The following is a 26,280-nucleotide window of genomic DNA, read 5'->3' as shown; positions in this document are numbered from 1 at the left end:
TGGAAAGCATTTTCAAACTTTATTTACAACTGTCACAGTGACAAAAAGTAGTTTGAAAAAAAAAATGCTAGTTTCTCCCTGAGCCTCAAAAAAGAACAGATAGAAGTTATAGGAGGTTCATCTTACAACAGGCATTTTTACTGAAATACTAGGTGTTTTTTTCCCCAATACAATCAGTTAGAAATACACACAAGATACTTAAAAAAAAAAAAAGAGGCCAGACAGGAGCTCAGCCACTTGTCCGAGAGCGACTGGGTCCCCCCAACAGGCTCGCCGCTGAGGGTCCTGACACACTGCCAGCCTCCGGCCTGCTCAGACTCCAGATGGTTGTACAAAGGGGTCCAGCGACCAGCAAAAACAATAAACCACCCCCATAAACACACATATACACAAAGTAGATCTGTTATGCAGATTACAAGCACGTTGCCATCACACGGACAGATGATACAGGGGAGCACAGGAGAGGCGGACATGGAAACACAGGATTCTGAAAGGCAAAACCCCATCCACTAGGAGGCACGGGATGAGAAGTGCTGCTATGAGGGAATGAGAGTCAGAGGGAAGGCTCTCTGCAGCCAAAACAGAAGAAAAGGGGGAGCAAGAGAGAGAAACGCCCACAGTGCAGGCTGCCGGCCTCTCCCACTTCCTCGAGGAGCTGGAAGAAGTTATTGCCATCGGTGTGTATAACACAAGCAGACAACACAGAGGAAGGGGCAGGGAGGAAGGGAGAGTGTCGGCTGCCCAGAACCGAATCCTGCTGATGTATCGACAGCACACCCTGGTCCTCCTGCCCAACATCCCCCAGAGCCACACTAACCTTGAGGTATTAAATGCAACCTTTATGTAAGTCCAAAACCAGGTCGACTGGACTGACTGGACACCTGAGGGGACACATGGGTGCCTCAATTGGCAGAGTTCAGCCCCAGGGAGGCTCTCGAGGCCCCCTCTTGGTGGCCCAGTCTGCTCTGACAGAGATGCTTTGAAGAGTTTGTCCTGCATCCTGCTGCTCCTGGTGGCTCTGAACTGTGATGAGAAGCTCTAAGTCCAAGGCTTCCTTTCTCATGTAATTGTGCCCTTGCAAGGGACAGGTGGGAGGTGGGGAGTGATGAGGAGCACCGTCCAGTGCTCCCTCACCATGCTGTCCTCCCACCTGTACCCAGGAACCTTTGGGGAGAAGCCAGGGGTCTCATGACACCTTTTAGTTTCAAACTCAATCCCCAGGCGGCTGTGTGAGAGCCTCCTCACCCCCATCCAATAATCCCCAGGCTGCGCCAGCTCCGGGCCCGCACTAAAGCTGACCTCCCTAACAAGAAACAGAAAAAGCCTCCTCTGCTCTCCACTCAGCTCCCACCAGAAAAACAGGCCAAGCGTCCACATGGGCGTGGGGACTGCCGCTGACCAGGCTGGCTGGAACCCACTGCAGGGCTGGGGAGGGCTGTGTGAGGAGAAGGAAGGGCCAGCCTGGCAGAGCCCACCGGCCCTGTGCCTCTGCTCAGACTGAGACCCAGTGTGGAGGGAGCAGCTGGGAGGACCTTTGTGTCCAAGTGTCCACGTGGGTCATCCAACAGGGCAGGAAGTACTGTCACTGCTCCCAAAGAGCTGGGGGGCAAAAAGGATAAGTCAGGGGAGAGAAGCCGAAAAGCGATGCCTCTTAAAACAACAAACAAACACTCCAGATGACTGCAGGTCTGTGAACCTGCCACAGCCAGGACAGAGGGAGAAGGAACAGGACACCTTTTCCTCTCCGAGCTGCACCTCCAGGGGCTTTGCAGGCAGCGGGTTACACTGCTCCCGGGCACCTCCTCCCCTGCAGCAGACAACACACCGGAGTAAAAGCAAAGGCTGGCGGTGGGCGAAGTGCAGAGATGCGCTGCCCTCCGCCTGCAGCAGACCGAGGAGGGCTTCCCGCTGCTGCTCTGCGCAATGTTTTCTCTAAAACGTCTGTTTTCTCCTCCGTCCCGCGTTTGTTTTCTTAGCCCCAATGTTCCTTGCTGGCTGTGCACGTCCCCATCCCCCACCCCCGGAGCCCGCTGGAATCCCACCACCGCCTCTAGCTGCTTGAGTTCCGATAATGATCTCAAAGACCAAAGCTTCCCCACACCCCAGCCCCGCTCGGAGCAGCTTCCTTTCTCAGAAGGCCTTGCAAGTGTCGCAGAGGGCTCCACCGCTCCGCAGTTCAAAAACAGAAAAGGAAAGGAAAGAAGACCGATCAGTGATTCGCAGGTGCAAAACAGAAGCCATCGCCCGGCCTTTCAGAGGCTGTGGCTCACTCTCTTCTTCCATCGCGATGGGAAAGAACACAGTTCAGGTACAGATGCTGTTGGTGTGACCCGGTGGGAGTCGGTGGGGCCTCTACTGCTCCTTGTTCTCTTTCGCTGTCTCTTCACAGTTGTCCTGCTCATCCTCCTGGACCAAGAACTCCTCGGGGGGCCACCGCAGCTCCCCGCTCTCCACCTCCCCCTCCGTGGGCTCCACCACTATGGAAGGCAGGCGGTCCTTCAGTTTGCAGCAGCGGTCAAAGTCGGCCGGGTCCGGGAAGATCTGAAATACAGCAAAGCCAGCACCGGGTCACAGACAGATCTAGAAAGAGCAATTCCATTCCTTCCGTTCGCATCCCGGTGCAGGACTGAGCCACGCTGTACGCCACAGACTGTGCTAGGCCTGGGGTCCTGGGGGCGTCTGGTGTACGGCAGGAGCCAGGAAGCAATTCTGGGCCAACATGGAAACCACCCCTTAGCTTGAAGCTGAAAGTTTTCAGGGCAGCATCACCACGTCTAAAAGGTGGGCTAGCTCTGTTTGCACTTTTTGTTTAAATCTCTGAAAAAAGAATTCAAAATCATGTCATCCCCAGTAAGTCACATCTCTGTTTATCGCAAGCATTTTACTCTGGCAGTGCAAAGTATATGACAGGTCCCATACAGTAGCTCTGTTGGTTAGAGCGTCACCCCGACATGCCAAGTTTGTGGGTTCAGTCCTGGGTCAGGGCACATACAAGAATCAACCAATGAATGCATAAATGAGTGGAACAACACATTGATGTTTCTCTCTTTCCCTCTCTCGTCTTCTCTCTCTTTTCTTCTCTCTCTCAAATCAATAAAAAGATTTTTTAAAAAGTTCTTCCCAGGATTAATATTGATACCTAGTATGAACCAGCTACCAGGTGCTTTACATGTATACTTTTGAACTAGCATAGTCATACTGAAAAATAAGTGGTGCTGATACTATCTTAAAGAGTCTCGGGTTTGAAAAAGGAGTTTGCCCAAACCATGCAGCCTGGAAATGGGGGATGGAAGGAGATTCAGACCCAGGTCTGTCTGACCCCCACTCCTATGCCTATGCCCCAATACCACCCTCGCTCCTCCCTGACCTCGGTGCATCTGTAAAGTCAAGGCCAAATAAGGGTTGAGGGTGTGACCCCCCCAGTCACAGGCAAGCTGGGAACAAAAGCTCAGGCTCCTTTTTCATCTGTGAACAATTTCTGACTCCCTGACTGCTCTACACCTGAAAGAATTTACTTCTCTCTCCCGAGTCCCATCAACTTGGCCTTTTAAAAAAATGCCTACTGTGTGTCCTGCCTAGAGTTGAGAGAAACCCCAAACCAGGCTAGAAAACCAAGGGCCTCTGTGTCTTCCCTTCGCACACCCTGCCCTGTGACTACAGCTGACCCAATTCTTTGCCCAGCAGCTTAAACATGTAATCCGATGGGCTGCTGGTCCCTTGCCATTCACAGACCTTGGTGAAGAGAGCCGGAGGGGGGAGCCTCTGCCTGGGATGCTGGGGATCACAGAATCACATGGCACCTTCAAGGCCATCTCCTCCAAACTCTCTATGTAGATGAAAATAGATGAGGAAACTGAGGCCAGAGGGGTCAGGAGACTTGCTTGAGGTCACACAGATTGTTAATTGCAAAAGAAAGGAAGGTAAATCCAGGAATGGGTAGAGACACACATTTGAAGAGGTCTTGGGGATTGCCCATACCTGGCTCAGATCCAGACAAGCCCATGTTCCCCAGAGGCAGAAGTGCTCTCCTGCAATCTCAGGTCTCCCCAACTTCCATGGTGCTATGAGGGTGCCCCATCTTACTGCACCCTAACCCCAAGCAGTGCTGTCCCAGTCAAGTCACTGGCCATGTCACAGGTCACGTGGAGCTGCTGGGAGTCATGGGTCTCTATGAAACCTCCCAATCCCTGCAGACAAGTGATTATTAACCATTTATCCAATAAAGCCCTATTGCTGGGGATTAAGCCTTAAGCCAGCTGCACAACCAGGCATCATTAAAGACTTAACAAGCCTTATAAAAAGTACCCTAATGGCAGCCAGGAGGAAAATAAGGCAGAGGAGGGCTAGGGGGGTGGGGCTGACAGAAAGCATGGGGCAGGTTGACCCCACTGCGGGCTTTCTCTTCCGGATGTGACCTGCAGTTCTGCACACAGATCCACTCGTGCTGAGCTGGGAGGAGGTCAAGTGGCCTCTTCGGGCCCCTCCTCCCTTCTCCTCATGTGGAGCTAGAGCCCCTCCCTGAGTGACGACACAGGTGCCTTTCCAAGGGCGCAAACAAGGGGAGCCCCAAGAAGTGCAAAGCTAGCCAGTCTACAAAGCCCTTCAGACATCCTCTCCTTTGGGCCTCTCCACCCCCAGGAGCAGTGAGACCCTGGGGCTCTGAAGGTCACGTGGAAGAGCCAGGATTCAAACCCAGGTCTATTTTCAATGCCTGTACCTTTTGAAAAAAATGAATGGATGCCATTGGATGAACACACCCATTTTACAGATAGAAAACTGACCAGAGAGAATGGGCAAGACCCTGGGTTTTAACTGCTCCTTCAGCAGCTGGAGGCTCCAAGTTGACCCTCTGGACAGCCAGGTCCATAAGTTGAGTTTCCTAGTCCAGACAGTTGTTCTAAATCTTCAGGACCTGAGATACAGCTGTGAAATATCAAGAGCAGATGGACACCGGGTCCAGGGCAGACTCGGCCCCCTGCCTCTACCCCCGGACCCAAGCCCAGGGCTGTGCCTGCGCTGTGACTCCCCAGATGAGAGAGATGGCAACCAGACTCTGGCTATGGTCGCCCAAGCTGAGAAGAGAGAAAGAGCCTAGAAGCAGCAAGGCCAGCAGCAGGAGGAGAACAATAAGGGTCGAGAGCGAGGACTTTTAAGCTGGGAATAGGTCTTTAACAAAAATTGGCAGGGAGGCGGGGAGGAACGTTAAAATAATAATAATGATGGAAGATATGCCGGGCATATTTGTTGATCAGAATTTCTATCTTCACAACAGTCCTATGAAGTATGTAGTGGTGTGATCCCTACTTTATAGATGAGGAAACTGAAGTACAGAGAGGGCAAGTGACGTCCCCAAGGCTAGGAAGTGGCTGATCTGGGACCCAACCTCAGACCTAAAGGACTTCAAGTAAGGCTTTCATTTGATAACACCCTTGTGTCAAGCCACAGACCCCGATTCTCATTCTGTCCTTGACATCACTTGTATAACCCGAACCAAGTCCTCTCAATCACCTGTTCCTCAGTTTCTCCTTTTGCAAAGCAAAGTGACTTTCTTATTTCACCAGATGGAAACAAGTTCTTGGCAAATACAAACATAATGCTTTGAGGACATACGCTAAATTCACATCTGAATGTCCTTTCTGGAGCAGCTGCAACAGGACCAGTTAAGTGTTCAGTCAGCAAACAACAGGCAACCGTACTAACACAGCCATTCAGACCACTGCAGACAACGCCTCTCCCACCAGGAGCCGCGCAAGTCAGTCTCCGAAGTCCTCGGGGGAAGTCTGAACAGTGAACTTCTGATACTGCTTAGTGGCCAGAGAGAACTCTGCTCCCTGAATTGGTCAGAGCAGGCGCCATCAAAAAAAAAAAAAATTAATTTTACAAAGCCTGTTAATTACATTTTTTAAAATCACTATCATAATCTAACCCTTCAGAGATTTATAATAATCGGAGATTTTATTATCAGATAATACCAACGTCTGCCTCTGAAAACTGTGGCCTCTGCAGACAAACAAAGGCGCACAGACAGCACGCCCTGCAGAGGTCTGCGAGCACCCTGCCAGCACCATCTTATCTACGGCAGCTGCTTGAGAGGCTGACCCTACGGAGGTCAAGATTTTTCCACTAAGTCATGCTTTTTAATCATCCAGGCAGCAGAAAAATGAGAGGTTGCAACTGCTATTTGACAGGGTGGGGAAGGCAGTGGAAAAAAGGACTCAAGTCCGTCTTGCCAAGCACATGACAGGTAGGGTTGAGGCCGTGGGCCCGCCCGGTATGCGGTGTGCCCGCAGGAACTGGCAGGGAATGCGAACTGCCCCTGTTCCAAAAAGAAAGTGCTTCTGGTTAAACCTCTTACCCTTCTCTCTGGACAAAGAAAAACACCCCCCCCCCCAAAAAAAAATCCTTTCTCTTCATTCTGCAGCAAAGGCTCATATCCAAGAGGTCCAGAAAGGACAGTGGGGAGGCTCTGAGAGGCATTTTGCACCCTCACCCCCACGACAGGACAGATCTAGAAGAATCATCCCCAGCTGTGACTCTGGGCTCTCCTCCCTTGGCCAGCACTGGACCACAGCTGTCACACTTGGCTGTCAGGGCTGAGGGCTTGGATAAAACCAGTAGACCCCATGTTCCCTCTTTTGCAAAGGAAGTGATGTTTTGAAGATCGCACACATCGAGAATATCCTAGGCCCCAGGTGTAGAAATAGCAGGCAGGCAAGCTTGCTAATGGTGCATTTCATAGGAGACGTGTCATCAGGGCCATCCTTCGCCAAGTGACCTCTAAGGCCAACAGGCCCTGACGTTTTGGGAACTCTACTGGGTTCACTCGAAGAATCAAGGGAACTTGAGGACCTTCTCAGAGGAAGAAACAGCTTGTGAGATGTGGCTTGGATGCTAACAGACCAGAATTCCTGGCTGCAGAGATGGGAACTGTCTGAGGAACCTTCTGCGATAGTGGGAATGCCCCCATCAGCAGCCGCTAACCACATGTGGCTCCTGAGCACTTGAAACAAGCCTAAAAATATTTTAAATTGTCTTTTATTTTTATTAATAATAATGTATATGATGTATTTAAATATAAATATAAATAGCTACCTGTGGCTACCACATTGGACAGCACAAACATGCATGTGTCCAAATGAAGACAGTAAAAGCAGGACTGTCCAGGAAAACTCAGGATGTTGGGCTGATGGACCAACACAGAGCCCCGGAGCAGGGAAGCCTGGGGTGGAGGGTGAGCCCTGGCCATGCGGAATCAGTCGGCAGGCTTTCTGCTTGAGGAGAAAAGTTGTCAGTCAGCTCCCATTTCAGCCACGGCAGGGACTGAAAGGCAATACCGGGGTTCCAAAGGCCTGAAATTTGGGGGCCTAGCTATCAACTGTCTGCCTCTAAGCCAGGTGACCTAACCTGGCTGTCTCTGGGGCAGGGCGAGGAGAGAGATGCCTGGCACCTCGGATGGAAAATGTGAGTGATTCCGGTTGGACCAGCCTTCCCCTGTGTGCATGCGCGCATCCGCAGCCGTCATCCCGGACAAACAACCCGAGCTGGCCGCAAACAGGGCGGAGGGCTCGGCACGGAGCTGAGAGATGCTAACAGGGAAAGCGGACACCAGCAGGTAGAGGAGATGAAAGGTGGTTAACTGGACACAAAGGGCTAATTACCAGCTCTGCAAGCTGAGACCTCTGCAGCTTGAACATCCAGCTCTCTTTGCTGGGGTGGAACAGAGGCGTGCCAGGGTGTGGTGGCCAGGGGAGGTCGGGCAGAAGGAGAGGAATAATCAGGTAGCTCCCCAAGGAATGGAGAGTGATCTGCTTTTCTGTATGAAACCACACAGTGGCCCCTCCCCTCCCTGGGTTCAGGGGGGAAAGTCAGCCTCCAACCTTTGTGGAAAATGGCCACTCCCGTGTCAGTCTGAAAGATCTGGCTTTGACCTGGCCCCAAGTCAGATTGTCTCCATGACCATGGTCAAGTCATTTTAATTTCCCTGAGCCTCAGTTGCCTCCTGAGTAAGATGAGGAAGATTCCCAGGATGCTCCCGTTGAACGCCAGTACAGTACCCCACAGGTTCAAGGAAATGGAGGCCCACCCCAGCCCTTCATCTATAAATTGGGATTAGTGCTAATTCCCATCTAATAGGGCTTTGGAGAGAACGAAATACGGGTACGTGTGAACACGTTCTGTAAACTTTAAATTCCTAACGGTGGTTCTTATTAGGTAAAGTTGGGGTCTCCGAGGACCATTTAGAGTGAGGGACTGGAAAGTCAATAGCAATGGCTTGGGGACAGGAGCAAATTAGCCAACCCTCCTGGGCTTGTGCTCACAATTCTAGGACAGGTTGTTTGGGGAAATGGTTTGACCTCGTTGCTCCCTCCCAGCGCCTGTGTTTTCCTAGGGCACGGGGCAGCCGGCTGGAATGGGAGCCACAGCCTCGTCCCGATCCTGGTCTTTCAGTGGACGTCCCAGAGCCAGAGGTCTTCCTGTTCTGCGCCTCCGCAGAGCCTACTGCAGGGCTAAGTCAGACCCCTCCTGCCCCCCGGCTTCCCAAAGTCTGGCTTGCTTCTTTTCCCTGGAGAACTGGCCCTGTGTGTTTATTCCTTCCTGGGACGGGCTGCTTGGTAACACTGGGCAGATCTCTACCAGCATCCTGCTCTTTAAGGGCTGAATGAATGAGCAGCAACTAATTCAGATGAAAAGCACACCCTGCTTTTTGCCCCTAACAATAGGTGAAGGCAAGAAATATGTTCTTTGAAATACCTCCTGTTATTTTATCATCATCATCTTCATCTTCATCGTTATGACTTACATTCTACTGACGTTTCAAAGTGAAATGTGGCTGGTCAGAGCAGAAAGAAATATAGCAAAGGGCCAGAGTGGCTACCGACTGAATTCAGGGAGGGAAGAACATTCTGTAATTTCCATGTGGAAGCGAGTCACCTCTGAGACGCTCACCTCACTCACATCTCTCCCGGGCTGCGGCGATGGCATATCCATCTCTCCCTCTCCTACCCTCCTCTGGTGCTTCTAATCCTATAGGAGACTTGAGCAGAGGTATGCGGCTTTATGACAACTGTTGAATCTCCTTCCTTTGGATTAAAGATGCTTAAGCCTGTAGCCTTGACTTCAAAGAAAAGGAAATCCGCTGGATAAACACCACCTTTCATAAACACGTCTCAAACACACACCCATCCTGCTAGTCAGGAGTTCCAAATTCCAATTAATTAGCACTAATTGCTGCTGATAACTCTAAGGGCCCAGTGAGCTGATGGGGCTTTTGAAATGTTAAAGAATGTTTCTCCAAATTCTCCAGGGCAGGGAGAAAAGACTGCAATTGTCTGGCATAGATGATTTAAAATACCTGCATCCTATCAACCACATCAGCATTGCCCTTTGGAAAGAAGACCAGCCTCCCAGTCACCTCTGGGCCCGTGGGGATGGCAGATCCCTTTCTCTGTCTCTCTCCGTTGGTGCCACCCAAGTGTCCCACAGCCACATCTCCTTTGTCAGAAAGCCCGGACTGGCATGGCTGCCATTTCCAACCATTCCCGCATTCTTTGTTTTGGAGACAAAGAAAACCTTGAAGATCTGGCCTGGTCCCACAGCCTTCCCATGGTTGTCTGGGGTTCCCTTCCTAACCCCTCCCCCGTGGCTTCCAAACCCACCTTGTATGGGAACAGCTCTTTCAAGCCTCTAGGACTTCCTTGCAGCCCGGCCCTGCTCCACTCGGCCTCCGTCACCACCTCCTCGCAGCACACGGCGAGGCCAGTCAGCCTGCTTGGCCGAGTCTCATGGCCCTGCTCAGGTTCACCCGACCTGTCTAACCTCATCTCCCTGTGCTTCCCTGAACCTGGGCTCATTCCAGGATTTTCTCCAGACTCAGGCAGCCTCCTGGCTATACTTGTCCATCTTGGGCTGACGGTTCCCCAGTGCACAGCTACCCTTCCACTTCCCCACCGTCTGTGAGACATCTCTACCTGGATGGCATCCGTCGCCTCCGGCCCACCTTGTCCCACAGTGAGGTCATCCGCTGATTCCCGTGCCTTTAAGTTAAAAACTTTATTTTCTCCCAAACAGGCCTCCTGTGAAAGAGGACTAGCGATGTGAGTTGGTCATAACTGCAGTATTGATGCTAAAAACACTGAGAAACAGGGCTATATTCCTGCTGGTCCACTCAGTCTGCCCGAACAGGAGAGCAAAGGTCCTGCTGGCCTCTGATCAGACAGATTCTGTGCAGCCCAGAGCCGTGGTTCTCCAAGCTCAGTGCCCAGGGTCCTTTCAGAGAGGGAATGTCCATGGAGTTAAATATTTTCTTAATACTGAGATGCCTCTTGCCTTTTTCCCTGTGTTGACACTGGCACTAAGGGTATAAAAAACAATGGTGGGTGAAATTGCTGGCACCTTAGTAAGAATTAATGAATGCTGGGATATAAACTATACCTGTGGTCATTATATTCCTCACCACCTCATACTCACAAGAAAATAAAATAAAAAAAATCCACAATGTTGCAATGAAGCAGTAATTTTATTAAACACTGACTCAGTGCATGTTGTTTCAATGTGCAGTGTGAGGGAATGGAAAGTCGGCATGAAACACTTTGCTGCATTTCGAAGCAGTGTCGTCTCGAGGGAAGGAAGCACTCACGTGACTGAGTTGCAAGCTGAACTAGCCACTTTTTCCATGGAACACTATTTTTACTTGAAAAAATGACCAACAAACTATGGTTATTCAGACTTTGTTATTTAGCAGACACGTTCTCAAAAATGAATAAAATGAGCCTCTCACTTCAAAGAAAATGACTGAGGGTTTTTGTTACCAGTGATAAAAATTGAGCTTTCAAACAGAAACCAGAATTTTTGAAAACTTGCCTCAGCTACTGAAAACTTGACAGTTCCCTAATACTTGAAGAATTTCTGATGAAGCCAGTGGAGATATTAACAAATATAATTTTTTTTCTCTTTTTTTTTTTATCCTCATTTGAGGACATTTTTCCATTTTTTGTTCAGATAGAATGGGAAGGGAAGAGAGAGAGAGAAACATCGACGTGAAAAAGACACATTGAGTGGCTGCCACACACGACCCCAACCGGGGCTGGGGACAAACTGCAACTGAGATACATGCCCTTAGCGGGAACCGAACCCAGGTCTCTCGGGACCGCAGGCCAACGCTCTAACCGCTGAGCCAAAACAGCCAGGGCCAAATATGATTTTTGACATTATTTATGAAATGTGTCAATATTTGGAAGATCTGCATAACTCAGTGAACCTACATTTTCTAAATGATCAATGCATCATATTATAAAACCAAGCATAGATAAAAGTTTCATTCAAAGTGCAAGAGAGACTAATAGGTTTTAATGTAAGGGTACAGGAAGTTCATTGCTAAGGTTTCAGATTTCACATGGCCACTAACCTTTAAGAAACCAACCCTTGTCAAGTTTAGGTGAAATATCAAAGAAAAACATATTAAAAGGTTATTAAAATATGTCTTCCTTTTCTAACTACATATCTGCATGAGCCAGATTTTCTTTATTTACTCTAACCAACATGTCATACCACAACAAGCTGAAGGCAGAAGCAGGTATGAGAATCTAGCTGTCTTCATCCGGCCAGTGTGGCTCAGTGGTTGAGCATCGACCCATGAACCAAGAGGTTGCCGGATCGATTCTTGGTCAGGACACATGCCCAGGTTGTGGACCTGATCCTCAGTGGGGGGCATGCAGGAGGCTGCCAATTGATGTTCTCTCTCATCCATGTTTCTCTCTCTCTCTCTCTCCTGATCAATAAAGGGAAAAAAATTTAAAAAAAAAGAGAGAGAGAGAGAATCTAGCTGTCTTCTATTAGGACAGATACCAAACGAATTTGCAAAAATGTAAAACAATGCTTTTCTTTTCACTGAACTTTTCTTGTTTTGGAAAATAGATTTGTTTTTATTATAAACTGTTATTTATAGTAACATGCAGTGGTTTTATTGTTAGTTTAAAAGGAATTAATAAATAAAATAGAGAAATATTTTTATCTATTTTTCACAAGAAGTAATCAGAAGATTTGGTCCACATAAACAAATATCCATGGGGGTCCTGAATCATTTTTAAGAAAATAAAAGGGACTGAGACCCCAAAGTGTGGGCACCACCGGCCTAGAGAATACAAGCGCCCTCGGGATGATGATCGTATAAGTCGAGATGGAAGGTCAATAAATTTTTTTTTTTTTTTTTATCCTCACCTGAGGATATTTTTCCATTTTTTGTACAGATAGAGTGGGAGGGAGAGAGAGAGAGAAACATCGACGTGAAGGGACACATCGAGTGGCTGCCACCCGCACGACCAACCAGGGCTGGGGACAAACTGCAACCGAGGTACGTGCCCTTAGCGGGAACCGAACCCGGGTCTCTCCAGACCGCAGGCCGACGCTCTAACCGCTGAGCCAAACTGGCCAGGGCGATCAATAAATTTTTATAAGATTTAAGGAGAGGACAAACGCTGCCTTCCCTGTCTGAATGTCTGACATAAGAAGAGGGCAGATTTTTAAACTCCAGGGCTGACCTAGGATCAGGATGGCCAATTTCACCTCACTCTACAATGTTCTAATAACAAAAACGACACAATTAACTCTCCCTTAAAGACAGAGAAATCAAGGTCCAAAGAGGTGACCTGAGTTGCCTGAGCTGACACACAGTGGCGAAGCCAAGATTAGAAACCAGTCACCCAGATTCGTGGTCCACAGTCCCGCTGTGCCGAGAGGGTCCGAGTTCTGAGTCACCGGCGGTGTCCAAAGAACCCCTCCGTGACCAATACCACGCTACCGTGGAACGCATGCCCACCCCTGGTAGGAGACCGGCCGTGCCCACCCCGAGGTACCACAGTGCCACAGTTTTGATTCTAAGGACAGTGTATACGTCCAAAATTTTGGTTGTGTACCCCCTAAAAGAATTTTTAAAAACTGAAGCATAAAACTTCTGATATATTATACATCTTAAAATTTTTAAATAAAAATTTTTTGCCACTCTTTTCAATGCACTCAGTGACTGAGCAGCAATTTGATATCAACACTCATTTATTTATTTATTTATGTATTTATTATTTTATTAATTAATTTATTTTTGTTACAGATGTTTCTCCTTTTCCCCCCACTGAACACTCACTTATTTAAAAAAACTCATAAACAACCTCTTAAGTGAAATCTTATTCCTTTTTCTACTTGACAATGTATTTCCAGTCTACTTCCCTATAGGATTTTTCTTAATATATTTTATGTTTGAAAGTTTCAAGTTATTATCTTTTCATACTTCTTTGCAATTAAAAAGATGTATTTCTGTATAAAAATTGACCAAAGGTTTTATGTCTCATGACCTTAAGGCTTATTAATTAAAAAAAAAAAATCTGAATTAGCTTATTGCAGCTATTAGTATACAACCGATCAGTAAAATACTGCAAATAATTATTAAACACAAAGTTTTCCTTTTTTTGGTTAATCCTCACCCTAGTATATTTTTCCATTGACTTTTAGATAGAGTGTAATGGAGAGAGGGAGAGAAAGAGTGAGAAACATCAGTGGAGAGAGACACTTTGATTGGTTGCCTCCCGCATGACCCAGACAAGGTCAGGGGATTCAACCTGCAACCCAGGTACGTGCCCTTGACTGGAAATCAAACCCAAGACCCTTTGGTCCATGGGCTGATGCTCTAACCGCTGAGCCCAACCAATCAGGGCCAAAGGCACATTTTTTGAGATTGGTTTCTTAATGTGATAGATGGGTGGGATTTATGGAGCTTCCTAGACAGTAACATTTTGAATGATTCATGTGTTAATGCTGTGATGGTTTCTGTATCCTGGGGAAAAGCACCTTGAAATATTCAGGAGGGGGAGAGGCGAGTCCTTCTCTTATAAGGGTGTGGAGGGCAATTGTGATAGGAAAGGCAGGGAAAGAAAACTGGTACAGCCCTGGCCAGTTTGGCTCAGTGGTTGGAGCATTGGCCCAGGGTCGCTGGTTCAATTCTGGTCAAAGGCACCTGGTTTTCGGGTTTGAGTCCCCTTCCCAGTCAGGGTCGTGTGGGAGGCAGCCAATCAATGTGTCTCTCTCACATAGATGTTTCTCTCTCTCCCTTCCTCCCTCCCTTCCACTCTATCTAAAAATCAATGGAAAATATCCTCAGGTGAAGATTAACAAACAAATCAAAACAAAAAAGAAAAACTGGTGAAGCCTGTTTTCAGGAAATGCAATCTTAGAAAAGCAACAGAAGGAAGTTGAAGATGTGGAAATTGATTTTCTCTGCTATCATATCCCTTGGAAAGTTTCTGTGAATCCCAGGGGCAGCTGGCCTCCCATCTTAACACTGTTAAAACATGAAGTAATGTATACACAGAACGCTTTATGTATTAAAAAGTAACTTGGCGTGAAAACCTCCAGTATCAGGATGCCAAGGAAAACAGCCAAGAAGGATCCTAACCTTCCAATGTTATATCTGAGGGGACAAATGACCAAAGGAATGCAGAAATAATAACTTAGGACTAGCTAATCTTTAAGAATGCTTCCTTCTAAGAGGACACATTTAACTCTTTTTTTTTTTTGTATATGCTCCTAGCGGGAACTGAACCCGGGACTCTCTGGTCCACAGGCTGACGCCCCAACCGCTGAGCCAAACCGGCCACGGCGCATTCAACTCTTGAAGAAAAAATTCCTTTACGGTAACAGCAGTGATGTCAGCCTAAGGAAGTCATTATTCCTTCACGTCCATGCACACATTATGGCTCAATTATATTTTTACTTTACCTATTTGTTTAAAAATAAAACGATCACTACACAAATAGAAAACTAGCATTACTTAGTATAGGTAGTAACCATGAAAATACACTAACATTTTTAAAGTGTGTCTGTGTAACACCTACATTAGCCTTTTGAACCATCAGGAGTGTGGACCCTACTGGAACGCTGGCTGAGGCTGTCTACCTGCTGCGAGGCCCCTGGAGGCGTGCGGAGTGTTGGGCAGAGGCCCGTGAGCACTGGACCGGGCCCAGGACTCGTGTTCAGACCTACTTCTAAGAGCTCAGGCCGTCATTGTCAGGGACGCGATCTTTCTAAACAAGGACTATTTCATGAGTCAGACCTGGAACCCCAGGAATACCAAGATGGCTCAGGGGACTACACGTCCCTCTGTCCAACCTTCATGGGTCTCCAGGCTGAGGCACTTCGCTGGTCTTCCTAAAAGTCGCACATGCTCCAATGTCATTGACAGAATAAAGGAGCTAAATAGAGCACATACAAATATACATGTGTAATTTGTCAACACACCCACTGTGGGACAAGGATCTGATCACCAGCTATTTTGCAATGCTGGCTAATTGCCTAACATCATCAACTGCTATCATCTCTGCTCAAAATAAACAATTAACAAACTAGAGGAAGATGTACAACATCTCCTAACCACTTAAAAATAACCAAACACCCTTCTGACTCAATCCACAAAGCTCCTCCATTATTCCATCTCTATAGATTTGACACCCCTGAGATTCTAGGTGCTGGAACTTTCAATGCCAAGAGCTTATATTTTGCTCAACTCTCTGATTTGTTTTCTATTTTTAAGGTACTATATAATCAAGAGGCTTAGTAATGTTGAATCTCTTTGAATCAGTAACTCCACTTCCAGGAATTTATTCCAAGGACATGAATCAGACCTGTGCAGAGATGACTGTGAAATGAGGCTCAGAACAGTGCTCTTATAAGAAAAAAACATGCCACAGCCTAAATGTTCAGTGATAAGAAGTGGTACATAACAGATTAAAACGCCATTTCACAAAGAAGACCAAATGACAGGAACACAGTCACAATATTATAATAAGTGAAAAAGAGATTCATTAATAGCATAGACAGTATTATTTCAATTATATATATATATATGCATAGTAATATACCAGAATGGTTCAGTAATAAGAATACGGGTGGTTTTTTCCTCTATATTTTCCTACATTTCTAATAGGAATAAATATTATTTTTGTAATTATAACACACGCACACCAAGGATGCCTCTCAAATCCAGGATGGGCAAAGCAGGTGTTGCCAGTCTCCAAAGAAAAGGCAGAAGGTATTCTATTGATTCTGTCTGGGAACCACTGTTAAATTTAAGGTATTCTATTAATTCTGCCTGGGAACCACATTCAAGTTCAAATTTGGGGAAAGTCAGACCTAGAGACCGGCCACCTCTGGACTGAGGTCTGTGAATGACCTCCTTGCTCAGGCTAATTCTACTTTGACTGAGAAATCCAGAACCTTTCCCATTGGCTCCAATAAAATTCCTGGTCGAGAAGCAAGTAGTTGATGTTGCTTCAGCTAAATGCTTGGTTGCTTCTTCTGTACAGTTTACCGAAAAGGAGCCTCTGACAGTGCAAGGCAATTAATCTAGCTGGGGCGGGGGGGGGGCCGAGGGAGCTCCCAGACAGCCCTCGAGGTCAAAGGCTAGCTGGACAACAACTTGGGAAACGTGGCTAATTTTCATTTTCTTCTAAGACAGGTCTGTGCAAGGAGCCCTGCCCCAGCCGAGGAGGGAAGCAGCAGACATGGGCTTTGATTTGCTGAGAGAGAATCCTCCTGAGGTGGGCTCGGGGACACGGGAAGGACAGATGGCGAAATGACAGCAGCGGAGGGGCACAGCGGTGAGGAGACTGGACAGGAGTGAAGCCCATCAGCTCCGAGCTCCGTGTGAATGGGGGCCTGTCTTCATACCCTCCCAGGATTATTTTAGGACTTGGGCCTTGAAGATCATTTCAGGACATTCACTAGACACCCAGGAATAGCTCTTGGCTCCAGTCACAAGATTCACCATCCAAACTCATCCCTTCCCCGAATGGCACAATTCTCCTTTCTGCCCAGCTTGGGAGACTGGGATGACGTAGAGACAATGCTGATCCTACAAAAGTCTCCGCCACGGGGTGGCCACAGCAGAGGGATCGTTCTCAGTGCAGGGAAGGAAGGGAGGGAGGTCCGACCACGCACTCAGCACTCAGTGAGCAACTGTTGCAGCCCTTGTGTTGAGCAGGAACAAAGACCGTCTGAAGCACAGGCCCAGCTCCGGGTGACGAACACACCAGCACTCGAGAGGCGTGGGGCCTAACACAGGCCCATTGAGAGCAGGCTGGCTGTATGGTCCCAGTGTGCGACGCACTGGCCGGGAAAGTGAAGAGAGCTTGTTCTCTCCCTGGACGGGCTACAGACCCACTCTTGTGACCACGGTGTGTGCGCTGGGGGGGAGCCCCCCGTGGGAATAATTCCAGCCTTCCGCAGGCCCTAACCCAGGGGCGTTCGGAAACAGAGAACACAATGTCTGTGTCAAGGCTTTGGGCCTAGGAAGGAAGGTGCTGGATCCCTCACACAAAGTGGACTTGATCTGAACAGTGTCTACTGACTCAGAGAGAAGCAGACCATGCAGACACAGGCCCAGCGCCGCTCAGAGAAACGGCTCCCTGTGGGTCCGGGCCATGTGGCCCTACCTGCCTGCTTTGCATCACGCGACTATGACTTGCACCAAGGAGGAAGCCGGGTGGAGGGGTAGGGACAGGAGACAGAAAGCCCGCCGCGATTCCAGTAACATGGTGTGTCCATGCCTGGACATCTCCTGCCAGTGCTTTGGAAGTTTAGCTTCATGTCTCTCCAGGGACAACTGAGGCCTTTTAAGTCTGATGTTGTGAAAGCTGATTTCCTGGTGACCATAGGACTCCATGCGGCTGCTCACCAGAACGTGCGGGGCCCCACAGGTGGGGTAACCCCCAGACCAGGTGGTTGATGAGTTATGCCCAGAACGGCCTCGTGAGCAGGGGCTCGTGGGAGACAGAGGCAGGGACCCGAAGCAGGACCACTCTGAGGACTTAACTCGGAGAAGAAGCCCAGCCCACCGCCTATTTCAACACGTGCATTTACGCAGGTGGACAGCTCAGGGAAAGCCAGCTTGGGGATCTTCACAAGGAAGGCTTGGATTGGTGAGTGAGGACAGCATTTCTGAACCTCTGCCTGACTTCGGTGATTAAACGGCACCTGTTCTCTGAGCGCGGCGTTGTTGCTTCTGATGAAGAGTGAGGAGGGCAGAGAAAGGAGTCGCTCTTGTTGGGCCAGGGAGAGAGAAGAGGCTGGGAAATTCGGTCCAGGGAGAGGCTAGCTCTCAGCCTGCACGCTGCTTTAAAGCTGTCCTGATGCAGAGCTAGAACCGAGGCTCTCGGACCGCCAGGAGCAGATGACAGGGCTGTGGCAAGAAGAGGTCCCCCCCCCCCACTGTCTCTCCTCCCTACCGTATAAAACGCAGGCTCTCCCTCCCTCCTGTCTTGGGAAAAGCAGGGAAGCTCTGAGCTCTGCGGATCAAAGGGAGGGCACAGGGCACGGTGGCGTGTGAAGACCTAGCTCCCTCTGGTTGACAGCATGTCCTCCCACCTTCCCTGAGAAGGGGAGCCGCTGCCTGTGTGACTGGTGGATGGATATCACATGGTAGGAGTACGTGACCAAGAGCAGCAGAAGGAATACAAAGGGCCGCTGGTAAGGGATAGGTGCACTGATCAGAGAGGAATTTAAAGAACCCAGGGAAGGACACAGTTATCAGATCCTGGTCCAGATGCCTTAGAAGGGATGGATTTAAATGCAAACTGGGGAGCCATATCTCTAGCTAGAACTTAGCCAGGGCTGTAACACTGCAGAAGCCTCAGCATGCTGTGCCGGGGCCCCTGGGTTGTGACAGCATCTGTGTCCCTGGGCAAATGTTTAGGACCCTTCCTCATTCAGGAGCCAGGCCAATCAGGGGCAGCATGGAGGAGACCCAATCAGAGAGGCATTCCAAAAATGCCACATTCTTAGAGCCCCTGGAGCCAAGGGAGGGCCCTGCCGGGCAGCCACTGACCTGCCTCCTCAAATTAGGGAAGGAAGAAGGCCTTACATGGCAGACATTCTGTCCCAGGGCAGGACAACAGGAAGGCCACAGATGCAGTGTGGGGAGGGAACTGCAGCTATCAGGGACAAAAATGTCCTTGATGAGACCCTCCCACTCAGTCCTGGTGAGTTGGCTGCCACCCACAGCCAGCCCAAAATGTACTCAGACTTTCTAGCAACCATTTACTCACCCAACTGGTGGGTGTTATAATTCATGCCAAGTGAGTATGCAGACATGAATTTCTCATATTGACTTGACTCTCCGAATAAATATGAAGACAAAACAAGTCACTGGCTCTGTCGACTTTCCTACATGCTCACAAAACAGCACTGACGTCCTGAGCACAAGCGCTAGGCTTACCTGGGTCTTTCAGGAGACAAAAGTCATCTATGCAAAGCCGTGACAGGCACAGGCTGAGCTGGCCCTTTACAGATCCTAAAGAAGTGAGGTGGCCACCTTTAGAATCAGGACACTGGACGTCACTGAAACCACCACCATTGCCTCAGCACGCTCCGTGGAGGCGCGGAGCCCGTGGCACCTTGCTTCAGGAGGAGTGTAAGAAGGGTGATGGCTGATGGGCACAAAGAGGGTGAGAAGTCTTCCCCTGCCTTGGACACCTGGGAGGGAGACGGTAAGGGACCCATATCCTCCAAACACAGGGCAGCATCATGTCAAAGCACAACATGCCACAGGTGTTGAAAGGGGTCATATCTGGGGCAGGAAACCAGGAAAGCCTCCTTCTCAGTAGGTCTGGGAGGTGGGAGAATGATTGACAAAGCCCAGTGTGCCTATTTATTTTACAACCTTGTTTCAAGGTCAAATCACAAGCCTGAGATTCTATTTCAGCTGCCAAGTCGGGATTGATGTCTCCTTCCCACTTTCAGTTCCTTGGAAAAGCAGGTCTCAGTAAAAAGCCGCGTACTATTATTACCCTCAGGCAGAATGCCAAGAACAGAGCTCTGAGATCTTCCGCCCCCAGATCTGAGCCCAGCCTGAGCATGCACGGTGGACAGGCTCCGGCCAAGGGCAGCCCCAGCCAATCCCCAGAGCGCTGGTGGGAATGTGTTTAATTGGAAGACACTAGCTTTGAGCGGGCCCAGAGACTATCCATCTTATGGCAATTGTCAAGCCAGCTCTCTGCAGAGCCCTGCACCTGACATCAACAGGGGCGGGCCAAGGGATATCAGGAGATGCAACAAAATTAGATTAGAGGTGGAGGTGCCTTCTCAAAGTCCTAATTTTCCTTCAAGCCCAGCCCCAGTCTGACCTCAATCCAAGCCATCTCATGGCCACCCACACCTGGACTGACCGTGGCTTCTGCACTGCTCCACCAGACTGCCTGTGATCCAGTTGCTGTGTACCTGCTGGCTTCCCACGTGAGCCCTGAACCCTCTCTGAGCAGGCGCCCAGCACAGCACGTCACACGTAGCAAGTGGCCAATAAATGTTGCTTGGTTGAAGATTACAACCTCGCCCCTTTCTCCGCATCAGGCAACCCGAGACCTTTCTGGTATCTGCGACAGACTGCTTCGAAGTTCCAAGTAAGGTATTATGGAACTGGACAGTAGCCCCCACCCAGGCAGCAGGGACAAGTTCCCTGCGGGGCTGTGAGAGCTGGGTGGTGGCCCTCAGTCCTGCACCACAGGGACGATGTAACGGCTTTTTCTCAGGCAGCACCAAGACGTTTCAGGAGCCCAGAGGGGTCTGATGTTCCTCCTGCTGTTGCAGCCCCGACTCAGCCTTCCTCACCCAGTGCTGCAGCCCCGTCCGCCATCATCACCTGCCCCCTCCCTCACAATGGCCCAAGAAAAGTGCCCTGTAGGATCTGGCCCTTTATCCTGGGACATATTCAAAAGGAGAATATAAAAAGCACACACAACACATACCGACAGCTGTGTTTGGAAAGGTTCTGTGATGGAAATCTAAAACTCAGAACTGAAAGAAAATCTCACCTGTAACCACAAAGAGGTTCAGTCTGATTCAGTGGCTTGGAAACTGGTATTTGAAAACATCCCAGCCGATGAGCCAGGAAACTCCCACCCTCCCACAGGCTGCGGGGCCTTCAGTTGCCTCGCTCAGACCCACTCTGGCCTTAGAGGGTATAAAACTACCAGGAAAGGGTATTCTCCTCCCTCCCACACCCCTTAGGCCACTTTAATATTTATTTCCAGCCAGCACAAGGCGGTTGACCACACTGACACAAAGCAAAGGGCCTTCTCGAACCTCCCAAGCACCCCTGTGGGTGACCCTACCTTCCCCAACCTTAGCCTTCATCTGGGCGGTCTTTGATCACCCTCCCTCCATCGCACCACTTGGCTTTCTATTTGTTTCTTCCTTTACAAAATGAATGCCCCTGGGATGGTGCTGAGGAATGGCTAGCCAGAGCAAGTCTGGAAGCCAGGTGAGAACCAACCCAAGGTACAAACACACGGTCCAACAGGAGAGCAAAGCTTTGTAGCTGGAGACCCAAGTCACCTACTCAGCATGAGCCTGTTTCCTCACCTGTGGAACAGAGCCAGAATCCCCCTCAGAGCTGTGGTCAAGAGTGAATGAGACCCTGGCCGGGTAGCTCAGTTGGTTAGAGCGGCATCCCCATACGCCAAGGTTGTGGGTTTGATCCCTGGTCAGGGCACATACAAGAATCAACCAATGAATGCATGAATAAGTGTAACAACAAATCAATGTCTCTTTCTCTCTCTCCTTCCCTCTCTCTCTCTTTAAAATTAATAAATAAAAATTTAAAAGAGTGAATGAGTATCATCTGTCAAGTGCGTGGCCCACAGCGGACATTCAGTTAACATGTGCTGAAAGGGCCCATCATCACAAGCCCAGTTTTTTCCCCAGGCCAGCCACCCTACAGTTTCCCCAGCCCCAGGGTCTTCCCTTAAAAACAGACCTAGGTACTCTCCTTGGAAATCTGCCTCACAGGTAACCCAAGGTGTTCTGACGCCGTCTGGGGACAGTGGAAGAGCCACACGGCAGGCCAGAAAGAATGCTGTGCTGAGAAGCCAAAGCTCTTGCTTAGGTCACATTTTTGTATTCTTTGTATCTGAAACCCACTACACAGGGCAATTTCTAGCCTAGATTCCAGCAATGGAGCCCCTGAGACAGCCTCTCTCTGGGGAGAGCTCTCCTCAATTCTAAGTCATTTGAATATTAACTCTGTCGGAATCAGTTGGTCAACCCTCACCCCGAGGAAGAAAGCAGGGTTTGACACAGGTATTCCTGCACCAGACCACCCTTCCCCATTAGGCTGGGAGGGAAGTTCTGCTCAACTGACTGCACAAGTTCCTTCCTCCTTAGAAGCCATGAATGGAAGAGTCCACAGCCACCTGGATGACTAGTTAATAGCATCAGCTCATGTTTGCTGAGCCCTTACTGTGAATGCTTTATACATATCCTCCCATCATGTTGAATCTTCACCACTGTTCTATGAGGTAAAGAACATTGTTGCTCCATTTTAAAGATGAAGAAACTGAGGCTTACTGGCCTTAGGGGACTTTCCCAAGGTCACATCTCTTATAAGTGGCAGTGGGATGCAGACCGAGTCTGTCACCAGGCCCAGCAAAAGCCAGGCTCTGAAAAGCTAGAAGGAACCCAGTACTGAACTCACCTGATAGGAAAGGCCATCCTTTCGGGGGTTGAGGCCAATCTCCTCCATGGATGGGGTGCTCATCATCACCTCAGTCATCTCGGCCGATCTCAGATAGTCAGGGCTGCCAAGAAACCCAGACCAAAAACAAAAGTCAACAAACACACACTTCACGTTCCCACTCGTGGTGTACTCTGCTGTGAGATCAGGGGAGTGTCTAGAGGCAGGATGAGAGGTGTGCAAAACAAAACTCACAGAAAAACAAGCTCACACCCCGAGGAAGTGCCTTACAAATCCAAGAGCACCAGGGCTCTCATCCTTTATCAACAAAGCCCATTGTTGATCAAACCTCCCTTCCCCTCCTCTCCTGTACCAGTCCCCACTGGCACAGAGTGACTCTGGGTTTTCTTTTAAGTGACAGAACTAAAAAACAAAACACAAAACGGTAGGTAGCTGAGTCCAGCTGTCTATACTAAAACCAATTCAATCCTTCTCCAGGGGAACTGCATATTATTATTACATAATAATAACAGGTCAACCTCAGGGAAACCACATCTAATAATACTGCCTTCCTAAATGTCTGTCTCTCTGTTTCTTTTTGCAAAAATGTCCCACTTAAAGTCCCAAGGGGTCAGTTTTCTGCAAGCTACACATCTGCCATCCAACCCCCTCTCCAGCCTCAGCCACAGCAGCTGCAAGCTCACAGCTTGAAAAACATCCCTGGATTAAAAGCCTTAAAGATGCCCGGACTCTGATTGAAAAGGAAATTTCCAGAGGGGCCAAGCTGGCCCACCAATGGCAGACATGTGAAAGTGCTTTGTACTCTGTAAGCAGGATACAAACGTTCCATTATCCTCACACAAGCCATGGGCACATACAGGGTCCCGAAAGCATAATGCCAAATGGTACACACCAAAGTCAATGTACTAGCTACACAACACCCAATATTTTCATGCCGCTACATGTGGTTTAAAAAATTAAAAATGGAATAGGCTTTAGAGAGACTATGTCTAGAGGAAACAGGGGTACCAAACTCTTCATTTTAGGGTTACTATAGAATAGAAATGACACTGGATTTGGAAACAGAAGCAATAGGTCTGGTCCAATGTCTGCCACTCAAGAACTGTATGATCTTGAACAAGTCACATAACTTCTATGAGTCACAGGTGCCCTGTTTGTTACTATGATGCTAATAATGCATATGTCACAGTTATGTTAAAGAGCTAATGAGGGGCGGGGGATGAAGCACTAATCAACTATAAAATAACCCCAAATCTTCTTTTCTCAGGGAATAAAAATTCCAGTGGACTCTAAGAGGTTACTGCCTTGGCAAGTTTTGAGTGGCCACGGGCAAAAAGCCTCCAATAGTCTTCAGTCTCACCCATATGGCACCTGGCTGCTCACACACCATGAAGAAGGTGGTAGGGAAGGGGAGTCTCAAAGGAGAGGGGTCTAAGAGAAGATGCTGGGTTTCTGGGCAAGTTTCAGGTGAGGAGATGGGTCCCCAAAGGCATTTTTCTCCTAGGTCATTGAAAGACTGCCGCCGACCCCCCCCCCCCCACCCCCAAATAATTGGGCCAGAAGAGCGAGAGCGCAAAGGGCTCTCGCCAGACTCTTCGCCTGGTGTAAGAGCGCTCGCTTCCTGCGCGGCCCGAAAAGTTGAAGGGAGAAGCATGAACTTGGCGGTGGGTGCCTTGGCTGAGCCGGAACACGCCGAGCTAGACTGCGAGGCCGGGCTCTCTGCGCCGCACCTGAGAGCGCTCGCACCCCGGCCGCTCCTCCTCTTCCACAGAGCAGGAAGGAAGCAGCAGCCGGTGCGCAAGTCCTAGTGGCCTGGGGCCTCGCTCCGCAACGAGAGGGGAGCCGAGGCGCATCCCTCCTAGCCTGATCCCCGGTGGAGTGCAAATCTCTGCCGCCCCCCGCCTGGCCCAGGCTCCTTCTATCCCGGGCCCACGAGAGTGGCTGCTCCCCAGCCCAAGCCCCCACAAAGTGCGTCGGTTTTTAAGTGCTATTGGAAGGGAAGGAGTCTGGAAGGCGCAGCGAGCGCCTGTGTTGCTGCTTGTGGCTTCAGAAGGGTTACGTGTGGGGAGAGCGTTTTCCCCCCACCCCTCCCAGCTCTGCAAACGCCGCTGCTGCACCAGCTCAGCCCCGCTGCCGCTGGCCTCGACGCCCAGACTTGAAAGCAAACAAAAAGAACGAGGGGAGGGGCCCGAGAAGGGCAGGACCCCCCAGGGCCAGGCAAGCCTCCCACCTCCTGCAGTCCTCCGCACTGGGAGTTTTATTAGCAGGGTTTAGGCGTGACCCCTCGTTGCTCCCCCTCCCAATCACCACCACATATACACCTTCCCAGACGTCCCTTATGTGAGGGCTTTGAGTTCACTTCCTTTGTCTGGATGTTTTCAGCACCACCTCCCCCCACCCCCATCTTTGCAACCTTGACGTTGACTCCTGCACGGGCTTGGCCGGCGGGTTGGTGCCCGGCGCCAATGCTGCCTGCTCCCCTCGCACCCGAGCCAACACAAGCAGGCACCTGAGTCCCGCAGTCACAGCCGCGAAACGGATGCCCGCCGAGGGCGCAGGATACTCACCAGTGAATGGGGAAATATACAGACATGAAGTCCTAGGGGAGGTTGACCCACGCCCTTGTGATTTAAAAACGGTCACTGCGTCCTGAGTAAGGATGTCACGGGCACAGACAGGCGCGGCAGGCAGGGCGCAGGTCGAGTGCGGGCACTGGGCGTCTGCCGTCCACCTTCCGGAGACAGCCCCGCTGCCAGCTGCGCCGGCAGAGCAGACTGAGCTCAGGGTTCTCCACCGAGCTCGAGGCCCCACAAAGAGCCCGGGAAGCCGTATTTATAGGGGCGGAGGCGGGGTTCGGCCTGGGAGGCCCCGCCCTCCCTCGCCCACTCCTGTAATAACGTCACCAAAATCATGAATGGCTTCAGCGCTCGCAGATCCTGCGGACGGCAGCTCGGGGGCGCGCTTAGCTCTGTTCCTCCAAGGCCGTGGTTTGCTGCAGCTTCTAGCCCGGCCCCCGGCCCCGACTCACACACGCAGACACGCGCGTGGAGACACGGGCGCGCGGGCGCGAGCGCGCGCACACACACACACACACACACACACACACACACAGAGGCACGAACCAGGGCTGGGGTTCAATGTCAACACCGCTTGGAGCTTACAGACCTGCCTGCATTGGCGCCCCCTCCCTGCACTCACCACTCGGGACTCTGGGGCAGGCAACAGTATGCCTGAGGAGAGCTCTGAGCCGGCTCCACACGGGACCACTTGGCCACCGCGCTGCGCCGAGGGAGGGCGCTATGCCTCCACACTGGCTGCCTGGCGCCAGCTCTCCTTTGCACCCACTCGCTGTCCCCAGCCCACACCTGGGGACCCTGCTTCAGCGTTCATCCCCCAAACTAGGCCTCTCCCTGGCATCCTCCCCCACAGCACCTCCATCCCTGCGCCGGAGGCACCACTCCTTAACCCCCCCCCCCCCCCCCCGCAAGCTGCGTGGAAAAATGAGAACACCTCTTAAAAAGAGACGGTGGGAAGGTGGGAGGGAATGCAGAGCTTGGGGGACCAAAAGCCCGAGGGGGTTGGGTTAGTTTTCGAGGGGCTAGTCTGCAGCCCTAAGATCCACGGAGCATTTTGTTTGTGTGAGAAAGGACGCGGTACCGTTTTAGGGTTTTTCCATTGCGCGGGCACACACATACACCAGCGGCTCGGGCAGGGGTGCGGGTGGGCGTCTCTCAAGCACACCTCACCAGCCTTGTCTCCCAGATCTGATCCAA

General features: G+C 50.1%; 1 protein-coding gene across 1 annotated transcript; it reads right to left on the bottom strand.

Moving 5' to 3' along the window:
• LBH (LBH regulator of WNT signaling pathway) lies at nucleotides 1-25,306 on the bottom strand. Its single transcript, XM_036262768.1, has 3 exons — nucleotides 25,075-25,306; nucleotides 22,508-22,610; nucleotides 1-2,541 (listed from the first exon to the last, which is right to left on the bottom strand). The coding sequence occupies exons 1-3, from the start codon at nucleotides 25,098-25,100 to the stop codon at nucleotides 2,353-2,355; spliced, it is 318 nt and encodes a 105-aa protein (XP_036118661.1). The 5' UTR covers nucleotides 25,101-25,306; the 3' UTR covers nucleotides 1-2,352.
• Between the last annotated feature and the right edge of the window lie 974 nt (nucleotides 25,307-26,280).

The sequence above is a fragment of the Molossus molossus genome, unplaced genomic scaffold (genome assembly GCF_014108415.1).
Source record: "Molossus molossus isolate mMolMol1 unplaced genomic scaffold, mMolMol1.p scaffold_m16_p_15, whole genome shotgun sequence".
Lineage (NCBI taxonomy): Eukaryota > Metazoa > Chordata > Mammalia > Chiroptera > Molossidae > Molossus > Molossus molossus.
Note: the sequence above shows the minus strand (reverse complement) of the source record. Positions and strands in the feature narration are given on the sequence as shown.